This window comes from Eublepharis macularius, chromosome 3 (assembly GCF_028583425.1).
Source record: "Eublepharis macularius isolate TG4126 chromosome 3, MPM_Emac_v1.0, whole genome shotgun sequence".
NCBI lineage: Eukaryota > Metazoa > Chordata > Lepidosauria > Squamata > Eublepharidae > Eublepharis > Eublepharis macularius.
In genome coordinates, this window is record NC_072792.1 from 93,132,463 (window position 1) to 93,144,731 (window position 12,269).

Consider the following 12,269-nt stretch of genomic DNA (forward strand, 5'->3'; position numbering starts at 1 on the left):
CAAATATAATTGATGATATGGGATTCTGCTGACAAAAAGAAGGAACATGAACATCCCACTGGGCTCACCCGACTTTATGCTTGCCTAATGTGGATCTTTGTATCCTGGCCCATGTGTTCAGTGTTATATAAATTCTTTAGGGCTGTGTATTCCTATCTTGTGTAAGAGGGAACTCTTAGCACTACCAAAAGATCACAGCATGGAAATGTTTGGCCAGGATACTTCACTGTTGTAAGTGAAAAGGAACTTAGAGTATGATTTAGTCACCAACACTAAAATGTAGATAATTTTGAAAGATGATTTTTAACTGAAATATGAGTGCATGTCACAGAAATGGGATAGTAACAAACTATTTTCTGAAAAATGGCTAAGCTGACTGTTATTACCAGCCTGAATGAGATCAGATTCTTTCTAGAAGCTGGGAACTGATGACTGTGAGCCAGAATGTTCATTTGCTTTCTTCTTCTGTGCACACTGAGAGCATGAACATTATGCTCCAGTTTGGCAGGTAAAGGATAGAATGCCACTTGTACTGGATGATGTTCTAGTATCACCCACCATAAGAAACTACAAAGTATACTAGGAATAATTCCAAATGTTTACACTGTTATGGTCCTAAAAACAAATATAATGTGATTCTCTTTGGACATTCCTTTGTTTATCATATGAAAATAAATGGAAACACAGGCAAATAGATTTAAAAAGTTGCTTTTAAATACACTGAAATCACTGGCAGCTATTACACCATACAAATGCTCTGAGAGAAATAATCAAATAATATGTAGCACAGTTGTTAAGGACATACAATTGGCTTGCCTCGTTTGCTGTTTTGTGTAGCTAGGAACCTATTTCCAAAGCAGGCTAATGTACATAAAAAAGGTTCCTATTTCCAAAGCAGGCTAATGTTCATAAAGAGAGAAAGGGCTTGGCCTACACAGTAAAGAAGTAAAAGTCTGTTTTTTAAAAATCATTGTGGGAAAATGTTCAGCCTCCAATTTTAGGTTTTATCTACAATTCAGGTCTTACTTGAAACTGGTTAGATACTATCCAGCCGACTGTATAACTGAGCCAATTGTGCCCCTACTATGGACTGCAACATTTGCTATTATTTTCATTAATACAAAGTTCTGTATTGGCAGTAATTTATAAGGCCTGCACATTTGTGGGCTACCATGACTTCCAATGTTTGTAACAGAGAAGCATTGTCAGTGGAGACAGGGATCTGGAATCTCATTACCAGATATAAATCAAGATGATGTTATTTATGTAAAGGAGATACACACTTATAATGCTTGTGTCAGTGAGACAAGACGGAGGACACCTTTAACCCATTATTAGTGCAATTCTAAGCAGAGTTATGTATTTCTAAGTTCATTGAAAAAATATAACTCTGTTTAAGATTGCATTGTATATACTCATGGTTTGTAGATAGTTCAGTAAAAGTGCTTAAGTGCTTCACAGTTGGAAAAAGGAGAGAAACATTCATTTGCCCACAATCCACTTAACTGTAGATAAGTTTCATTCCTTTTAATGAAACGGCTTTGGAATTAATGGTGTTGGCCTCATATAGTCCTGCTGGGTGTCTGTCATAGTCATACATCTCCATAAAGGGAGTTTGAGCACTTTACAAACCTGGCATTTTTAAAGAAAGCACAACATGTCACTTCTGTTATAAAAGCCTTATTAGATGGCTGCAAATGCAAAAGTAACTGTTCTGCAAATGATATGCTGCTGACTTTTAGTGAGTATCTCATGAGCAGAAGTACTTTTTATAAATTTCTACCTTGATGAACAATGAAGTCAGGGCAGAAAAGGTTCATATTGTGCAAGACTAGTGCACAAAAAAGATGAGTAAGAGGAAGGCTTTCACAGAGAATTTTTCTTCAGTGCAGCCTCCACACAGACTATAAGCATGCATTTAACTGTTCTGGTTTTTATCATTTACCATAGTCAATTAATGCCTGTAGGGAACAAGCAGAGAGTTGGCATGAAAATGTGTTTATTTCCATTGCTGTATACTAGAAATCATATCCATTCCAAAATCTAATTTACTAAGCAGGCACATACATAGGGAGCTTCTCTTGAGTTTCCAGTTTTGATCAGTCTTACCCTCACTGCCAAGGGTTGCCCGTGCACGCCTGGGGGTACACAAATATGGAGACATTAGAACCTCCATCCTCACATCAAAGCCACAATGTTCATTGGCTATCAAGTTCTGAAGATCTCAAGACCCACTTTACACTAAGCCAGAATACCAAATATATAAAGATTGCCTGTGGGACTGCTTATTGTCTCAGGTGACATCTATGTCCATATACGGCACTGGAGAGAAAAGGCCACATATTCATGGAGGGAAAGTGATTATCTTCACGCTATGGTGATGCCACAGGCCTTGGCTTCCTAGAAATAAAAGATTTAAAAGTTGCTGTGAGTATCAGTTTAGACACAGTAGGACTGACTCAGCCCCAGACAATATGGTCAGTCATGTTGTAGCTCAGGTGTTTACACATGCAGGCTCTGCTCAAAGAACCTTTGGAGTCAATTAGATACCAACAACTTCAGAGAATTTGGATCTGCAGTGCTTCCATAAGTCATATAAACATTTCAAGCATATAAGGGACTGAGGAGATGAATCCTCCCTAGCAGAGCTGCTTGGGGTCCAGACACTCCTTCTAACAATCTCGCCAGGCTTGAACCTGGACTCCCCTTCCTCCCTTGCCTAACCTGTGCTGAGAACTTCTAGAGATGCAACATGGAGAAAGCCTCTCCCTATGCTGAAGAAGCGGTCACACCTTGTCCTCTCCCCTGCCCTGCTTATACATGTACCAGGGAGGATCCAGAACCTGCGCTGACATATTCACCTTGAATATTTCTGAGAAAAGTGAACTATAAATGCTGTAAAATAAATAATTTCCAATGCTAGTCAGTTGTAGCAAGGATCTCAGGATTTCTCCAATTTCTCCTTAGCAGTGATGGCTATGCCAAAATACAGGCAACAGGGAATGAAGACCAAGCATACATTTCCTCTGAGGCTGTGATGACTGCCATCTTCCAGAGGGAGAGAATATCATAGTAGTGGCCATTTAGTACCTGCAGTTCAACAGATCGCCAGTATATGCCTTTAAGGAACCTCACATTTCCTGAGTTCTGCAGTGGGAGCTGATAGGAGCTTGTTTTATAAAGGAGTGGTCTGTTGTCATTTAACCACATTCACGTTAACAACAAAACAACAAAACTAGAAAACTAAATTAGATTTGAGAAACAGTAGGTTGTATCCTACCACTCAGGCCAGCAAATCTAGAAGCCTTCCTCAAGCCTAAGAGCCTTCCTGTGTAGTAATTATTCAAGAGAATATACGTTCTATTCTGTGTCATGTATGATCTGGCTATCAAAAAATTTGGTAACCAAAATTGTTAAGGTGGAGATATTGCCAAAATCCTTTTCAGGACAGTTATAGAATCAAATCTAATACATTTAGGTGGCAACTAAATGAATCTTTACTACAGAAAGAGGCAATTGTAGAGGACTGTAAAAAAAAGTCTGAAAGAATTTTTTGAATTAAATTTGAACAAGGGTACAGAATTGAGAATGGTTTGGGAATGCAAGCATAGCATTTATAAGAGGCCACTTCATACATCTTAACTCAGAATTAAAGAAAAAACTACCAAAAACCTATAGATCTATATCATTGCTGAATAATGACTACAAACGATTTACCACGACTTTAGCAGAAAGACTTAAGTATGTTCTCAAAGACTTCATGCATGAAGATCAAAGTGGTTTCTTACCCAAAAGATAGTTGAAAGACAATGTCAGAACTGTATTGGATATAGTAGAATATTTGGATAAACACAGTGAAAAACAAGCGGCTCTAACTTTCTTGGATGCTGAAAAGGCCTTTGATAATTTGAACTGGATTTTCCTGTTTGAAGTTTTTAAAAAGATGAATTTTGGGGAGAATTTTATAAAATTGGTGAAATCAATCTATACAGAATACTAAAATTATTGTTAATGGAGAATTAACTAAACCATGTGAAATGCAAAAAAGAACACATCAAGGATGTCCGTTGTCACCGCTCCCTTTCATTTTGGTATTGGGGGTTTTCAATAAGGACATTAGACAGGAGGAAAGGATTAGAGGCTTAAAAATTTTAAAAGAGTATATCAACTAAGCGCCTTTGCAGATGATTTAGTTTTAATCCTGGAAGACTCATTAGAGGGAATTGAAATATTGATGGAGAAGTTGGAAGAGTTTGGTACTCTGGCAGGTTTCAAAATAAATGAACAGAAAACAAAAATGTCAACGAAAAATACAGATACTAAATACCAGGAAGAATTGATGAAAATAACAGGTTTTAAGGTTGAAAGAAGGATAAAATATTTAGGTATTACGCTGATGGGATGACCTGTATGCTATTTCAAAATAATTATGTTAAGACATGGAAAGAAATTTTAAAAATACATGTTAATATGGGATAGAGTACAATTGTCCTTGTTGGGGAGAATATCAGTTACCAAGATGAATGTTTTACCTAGGATGTTATTCCTCTTCCAGACAATACTTGTGTTAACTTCAGATGTACCATTTAAATAGTGGCAAAATGATATTTCAACATTTATATGTGAAGGGGAAAAAACCAAAAGTTAAATATGAAATTTTACAAGATGCAGAAGAGAGAGGTGGCCTAGGTTTACCGGATTTGAACGTGTATTATGCTGCTATATGTCTAATGTAGATGAAGGAATGGATGCTTCTGAGAAATGAGAAGCTCTTGACATTGGAAGATCATGATCTGAGATTTGGATGGCATGCTTATTTATGTTATGATAAAGTAAAGGTCAATGTAGATTTCAAAAATCATTATATTAGGAAACCCATCTTAAGAATTTGGAATAAATACAAACTGAGATTATCACAGAAGACACCGCTTTCAATTTCAACACAGGAAGCATTTTATAGAGGTGAAATGACTACTAAACAGAGATGGCTGACTTACAGAGACTTACTAGAATTCTCACAAGGAGACTGTAAATTGAAGACAAGGGAAGATTTAATAGCTAAAGGTTATACATGTAAATGGTTTTTCGATGCCCAACTTCAGACTTCCAGGGACAGCGGATTCCAGTGGCCAGAGTCGGCAGAGTAGTAGTCAGCTATAAAGAGTTTCATGTGCCCCCTTCGCCTGGTCATAGTCAAGGGGCGCCTCACTAGTTTGCTGGGAGTTGATTGGTTTGAGGCGTTGGGCATCCAAGTAACTGGAGTCCAACAAATCAACCAATCTGACATCGATGCAGTCTGCAATGAGTTTCCTGCCATGTTCGATGGTTCGTTAGGATAAGGGGCCAACCAGTCTCCTTTGACCTCGACCCTGCAGTGCTGCCAATTCATCTCAAGGTGCGCTGGGTCCCATTCACTCTCAAACCATGCATAGATGAAGAGTTAGAGTGCCTGATCTCCCAAGGAGTCCTCGAACCCATGTCGCACACCCACTGAGAGACACCGATCGTCATGCCCATCAAGGCCAATGGGACAATTCGAGTTTGTGCAGACTACAAGTGCATGATCAACAAGGCGCTGCAGCAGCACACGTATCTTGTACCAGTCATCAGCCACCTCCTGATGTCCTTAGCAGGCAGGAGGATATTCACAAAAATTGACTTGGCACAAGCCTACCAGCAGCTCCCTGTGGACAACGCCACTGCAGAAGCTCAGACCATCGTGACTCACTGAGGGGCATTCAAGGTTAAGAGACTTCAGTTCGGGGTCAGTGTAGCCCCAGGCATTTTCCAGGGACTCATGGAAGGCTTGCTGCAAGGAATCTCGGGGGTTATTCTGTACTTTGATGATGTCCTGATCACAGGAGTGTCCCCAGCCGAGCTCGCCGGCTGCCTTCGAGAAGTGCTACGACACCTCCAGGACACCGGGCTCAAGGTGAAGAAAGAAGTACCAGTCTGGCATCCCACGAGTGGAGTTCCTTGGCTTTCTCATCGATGCCGACAGCATCCACCCGACGGCCAGCAAGGTGCAAACCATCGCTGACGCACTGCCACCTTGCTCTAAGAAAGAACTACAAGCATTCTTAGGGCTCCTGAACTTTTACCATGCCTTCCTACTGCATGAGGCGTTGCTGACGGAACCCCTACACCGGCTACTGGAAAAGAGTGCACAATTGACCTGGGACCGAAAGCACGCCCATGTGTTAGCAGCGGTCAAGGAGCTACTGTCATCCAACACCGTGCTAACACATTTTGATGAACGTAAGCCACTCATCCTCGCCAGCAATGCTTCACCATGTGGGATCAGCGCAGTACTAAGCCACCGGATGCCAGACCCCTATCACCTATTTTTCATGGTCCTTGTTGTGAGCCGAGCAGAACTACATGCAGATCGACAAAGAGGCTCTTGCGCTGGTTGCGGGAGTTAAGAAATTCTATGACTACGTCTACAGGCACCCGTTCAAGATAGCAACTGAACACAAGCCTCTCCTTGGCCTCTTTGTGGCTGACCAGCAGATGCCGCAGGTGATGTCACCCCGGATGCTGCATTGGTCGTTGTTCCTGTCGGCCTATGATTACCAGCTGGCCAGTAAGGCTATCAGGCACACCGATGCCCTCAGCCACCTGCTGTTGCCGGATCCAGCCACCGACTCCTCCCCCACACATGGGGTCACGCAGGTAGAAGATTTGCCCCAGCCACCCCTCCTAGCATCAGATATTGCAGTGCTCTCCACCAAGGACCCCACCATCGTCTGGGTCCTCAATTGCGTGTGGAGGGGCTGGCCGACCGGCAAAGCAGAACCGAAGTTGCAGCCGTACAGCTCCCACCAGCACAAACTGTCGGTGCACAAAGTGTTCCTCCTTTTGGCCACGACATCGGAGACTATCATAAGCGCCTGCGGTGCTTATTCGGCATGCACGGCATACTGGACACTATCATGTCAGACAATGCCACCCAGTTCACATCGCAAGAGTTCCAGACGTTCCTGGACAACAACGCCATCAGGCATGTAACCTTGGCACCCTTCCATCTCTCCCCTAATGGGTAAGCAGAACACATGGTGAGGTCCGCGAAGGACTAACTACGCAAGCTTGGAAGCGGGGACTTTAGCTGGTGGCTGATAGAGCTCCTTCTGCGGCAGCATATTACTCCACACGCCATGACAAGCCAGAGCCCCGCGGAATTGCTAATGGGGCAAAGGCTGATCACCCTCTTGGATCAGCTTAATCCGGACTTCGCCCCAGATGCAAAGTGGGAGGCAGGAGCATCAGACCAGCCCAGGGCATTCCAGCTGGGCAACCTTGTATACGCCAAGAACTTCAGGAATGGGTCGGTCTGGTTTCCTGCAACCATCACCAGAACCATGGGGCCCGTTTCCTACAAGGTGGCCGATTCCACCAGCAAGGCATACCGCCGGCACATCGACCAGCTGCAGCAGCACTGGCCGCCGTGGGAGCAGGGGCATGATGGGGACCCTCCCTTTCACTCCACCGAGGCAAGGGCTGAGAGAGTCATGGCGGCCGAGGACCGCAGGGACTGGCCACCTGAGGACAACCGAAGCCTACCAGCAGTGTCAAATAGCACAAGTGCTGCTGTGGCAGACCCTATCATCCCTGCACCGGAGCCAGCAATGGACACTGGGCTCCCGGTCGCGGGAGACCCCAGTACAGACGGTTTGTGCAGGTCCCAGAGTATCTCGGTGATTATGTTTGGAGCAGGGCGTCCTGGTCATAGGAGGGAGGGGTGTTATGTATTGGGCTAGCTTCAGGTAAAGCTAGGTTCCTCAGGTCTGAAATCCTATTGGGTAGTAAATTAGCAAGAGCCAATCGATTCTCTGGGATACAGACCAATTGCTGTTTGGTAAACAAGTTGCATTGTATTCACAGCATGCAAATGAAGGATCCTAGTTGCATGTATTCCTATCGGTGGGTCACTGAAAAGGGGTGTAGTTTGGATGTATATATCTGGCTCTTTCAGGAGCATGATTGTTAATTGTATTTTGCAATAAAGATGTTCTCATGAGCTGAAATCACTGCCTGGCTGAAATCACTATGGGCCAAACTTAATAATAAGGACCAGATCATACACTTAGGCTTATTGATTTCACTGGGCCTTATATTTTGCATTAGATTACAAGGTAAACATAAAATAGTCAGTTCTTCCTTTCTGTATACCCACTGGCTTGGCTGCACTAGAAATTTCCATGGATGGAAAGGATTTCTATCTCTCAAATGAACCTTCTTGCTTCCCCCTTCCCACTGCAGCTGAAAATGCATCCTAATGCTGTTCCTGGGGGACCGCAAAGAACAGCATGAGAGGCAGTTGGAGGTCCTCATCAGGAGGGGAATCAGCAAAAATCATCCCCTTTTCTGCTCACGGAAATCTTGCAAGGGATCCTTTAGGAGTAAATAGGGGAAGTATATTGATTTGAAAAGGCCTCTGTTGAGACATTTAGCTTGCTCTGAATCAGGAAAAGTAGATCAATGGGACCAGGGGCTTCTCCAGAACAAGAGCAGGTTCAATTTTCCTATCAGGATAACAAGATGGAATGATATTTTTTAAAATTATGTTTAGCCTATCCAAGATGCCCACCTGATTTCTGTAGTTCTGCAAAATCTACCACTGATTAAAAATGTTGTATTTAATCCACCCATAGGTAAGCATATTTAAATCTAATTAATGTCAGTAAGTTTGATAAATATGTACTTTACTCTCTTCCACTGAAAGCAATATGAATAAGTGCCTATATAGATTGGCTCATGCCTTATTTTACTCTCATTAAAATGATATAAAATGCTGATGGCTATGCTAGTTAGTTCCCCACATCTGTGACAAACATACCATTGCACCCCTGTAATATCTTGTGGGTGTGATGGCATGGTCTCTGCCTGAACAGCCCTGCTTCAAGGCACTTTGCTTGATCCCCAGACTGCAGTTTTCCCTTAGGGAATGGACCAGTGGTGTTGCTATTGTGCTGGTGGTCAGCCATCTCCGCCCCAGCAGCTCTCAGGATTACCCTGTCCACCAATTGAAACAGTGGGCTTAGACTAGAGAAGCTCTGCATATGATTGCACTGCCTGTAAAGCTGAATAAGAATGATACAGAATTTCAGATGAAGGCTGAAGCAGAGCATTGTCAACAAAATTACCTGGACAATATTGGAGGAAAGAAAAGTAATAAAAGTGTACTAAGATTCTTCTTCTTCCTCCTCTTCTGCCTCTTCTTCCTCCTCTTCTTGTGCTTCATTCTCTTCCTTATTTTAAAAAGGAGATAGAACATTCAAATATTACATTAAAAATAATTAAACAAAGATCTGACATCAGTGTTTTTTCTGGCTTAAAAAAAGGAGGGTTTTTGTGGGCTGCATTATAAAATCTACACACATTTTAAAGGCAAACAGGAGAGAAAGAAACTTGTTTCTTGTTCAGGGAGATGCTTCTCCAGTATCCATGGAGACCCTACCTTATAATCATTTTTACTTTTCAAGTGTACAAATCCCTAAGAAGGAAAGTCTTACACAGGATATACAATAATTAAAGTCATTTTTCTAGATACAACCTCCCAACTTTTTTTAAAAAGGGGTCTTGCTGCACCTGTTATAATATCGAAACATAGAGCTGGAAGTGACCTCAAAGGTCATCTAGTCCAACCCCCTACACAATGCAAGAAATTCACAGCTACCTCCCCACCACCAGTGAACCCTGCTCAATGCCCAAATGACAACAAAAAGCCTCCCAGTTCCTTCGCCAATTTGGCCTGGAGGATAATTCCTGCCTGACCCCAAAGTGGTGATGGGCATTACTCTGGGCATATAAGAAAGGGCCACAAAATCCTGACACCCAGGGCTTTTTTTAAGCTGGAACGCGGTGGAACAGAGTTCTGGAACCTCTTGAAAATGGTCCCATGGCAGGTGGCCCCGCCCCCTGATCTCTAGACAGAGGGGAGTTTAGATTGCCCTCTGCAGCGTGGAGGGCAATCTAAACTCCCCTCTGTCTGGAGATCAGGGGCTGGGCCCCCAGCCATGGGACCATTTTCTCCACTGAGTTCCACCACCTCTTTTCCCAGAAAAAAAGCCCTGCTGACACCTGATCATTCTTTCCTGCCCTCCCTCTCATGATCTGCCTAAATTCATATTGAGCCACAGAACCAGCATTTCTATCAGAAGGCCAGTTAGCCTCTTCTTAAATACTTCCAAGGAAGGAGCGCCCACCACCTCCCAAGGAAACCTGTTCCACTGAGGAGTTCTATCAGGAAGTTCTTCTAAATTTTACCTGAACACTTTTTTGATTTAATTTCATCCTGATAGTTAAAAAGTCTCTGGACCCTACTTTGTTTTTGTTGCCCTCCTTTGGGCACGTTCCAGCTTGTCAACATCCTTCCTAAATTGTGGTGCCCAAAACTGAACACAGTACTCCAAGTGATGTCTAACCAGAGCACAGCAAAGTGATACTACTACTTCACATGATCTGGACACTATATGTAGCCCCAAATTGCATTTTCCTTTTTAGCTACCACATAACACTGGAGACTCATGTTCAATGTATGATCTATTAAGACCCCTCGATCCTTTTCACATGTACTACTGCCAAGACAAGTCTCCCTCATCCTATAATTACACCTTTGATTTTTCCTTCCTAAATGCAGAACTTTACATTTATCTCTGCTGAAGTGTATTTTGTTAGCTTTAGCCCAGTTTTCCGGCCAGTCAAGACCATCCTGATTTTGTCTTCTACAGTATTTGCTATCCCTCCCAATTTAGCATCTTCTGCAAATTTAATGAGCATCCCCTCTATTCTTTCATCCATGTCATTTATAAAAATGTTAATTATAAACATGCACACAGATTATAAGCATGCACACAGGATATTGGCTTTAATGTACTGATAAGCAGAAAGGAATATAGGCATATTTTGTTACTTGAAGTATACAACAATTAAGCTCATAAATCTAATAACAGTCTATTTACACAAAATGTTTAACTATGTACGTATAATCCCTCATAAAAAGGCAAAACTATCTATTATGTACTGTATTGCCGTGGCAATACAGCCCGGAAAACCCCCAACAACCATCGTTCTCCGGCCGTGAAAGCCTTCGACAATACATATCTATTATGTACCTTAGATATACTACGCTACATCTTATATGTCCTGTATCTCATTTTACTCGTACATTTCTTCTACAAAAAGAGTTTACTATATGCATGATCAGAAATAACATCTGAATAGAGCAGCAATATGTTTTATTGGAGTGGTAGGTAGAGCATCCAATTTAAAATCATTGCTTGAGTTTGCACATGATGCTGTCCCCTATACATAGTCACTTTGAGATGTGGTTGCCAAGTAGTAATCTGAGGCAGGCAGTTCATGTAGCCTCAGAGTGACATTTGGCTACAATGAAAGGGGAAACAGAAACAGGCCATCATTCTAAGCACTTCTACTTGAAAGCATGTCCCATAAAAATCATGGGGCTTACATCTGAGTTAATCGATTTGAGAGTAAATAGATTTATTTAGGAATGGAGAGTGTCATTACAGAAATTTTGGCAGGTTACCTGGACAAAGAAGAAGTGGAAACGGCAGCTCTTCTAGATGTGGCGTACAGGATAAACAAAATATGCGGCTCAAAAGAATTTACCAAGAGATATGATTGTGCAATTTACAACTAGAAGTATCAGAGAGTCAATTGTGAGTAAACAATTTCAGGACCCATTAGAAGTCGACGGGAAAACGGTGAGAATTATGAAAGAACTGCCCAGATTGGTGTTGTTGGAGAGGAAAAAATACAGAGAGCTGGTCCAGATGTTAAAAGATTTGAAAATTAGATACAGATGGGAAACACCAGAAGGGCTGGCTTTCGAATTTGGTGGAGTCAGGAGAAACATTAGATCTGGACAGGAGATGGAAATGTTTATTAAGGACAATGAAAAAGGCTTACCTAAAAGAGCTAAAATTTGAATATGGAGTGTAAAATTATATCTTGGAATGTAAATGGACTAAATTCACCTTCTAAACGCAAGACTGTATTCCACTGGCTTTTAAAACAAAAATGTAATATAGTGTGTTTGCAAGAGACACACATTAAAAAGCAGGATGTAAAATATTTAAAACTTGCAAAACTCGGAAATGAGTTTGCAACGGCTTCCAAAAAGAAGAAAAGGGTTTTATTGTATATAAAGGAAGAACTGCAGCCTAAATTAGTATTATGTGATACAGAAGCCAGATATATAGCAGTGGAGATAATCTGGAATTCAAAAAAGACATTGGTGATTG

At 41.9% G+C, this 12,269-nt stretch overlaps 1 protein-coding gene across 3 annotated transcripts in view; it reads right to left on the reverse strand.

Annotated features, from left to right (window-relative positions):
* Positions 1–692: 692 nt before the first annotated feature.
* Positions 693–12,269, reverse strand: part of SH3BGR (SH3 domain binding glutamate rich protein) — a 70,023-nt gene continuing 58,446 nt past the window's right edge. For all 3 annotated transcript variants that reach the window (XM_054974914.1, XM_054974912.1, XM_054974913.1), the window contains 2 exons: positions 9,147–9,251; positions 693–2,400 (listed from right to left, as the gene is read on the reverse strand). In XM_054974914.1, coding sequence (XP_054830889.1) covers positions 9,186–9,251 — 66 coding nt within the window. In that variant the 3' untranslated portion in view covers positions 693–2,400; positions 9,147–9,185. The remainder of the gene's footprint in view (positions 2,401–9,146; positions 9,252–12,269) is intronic.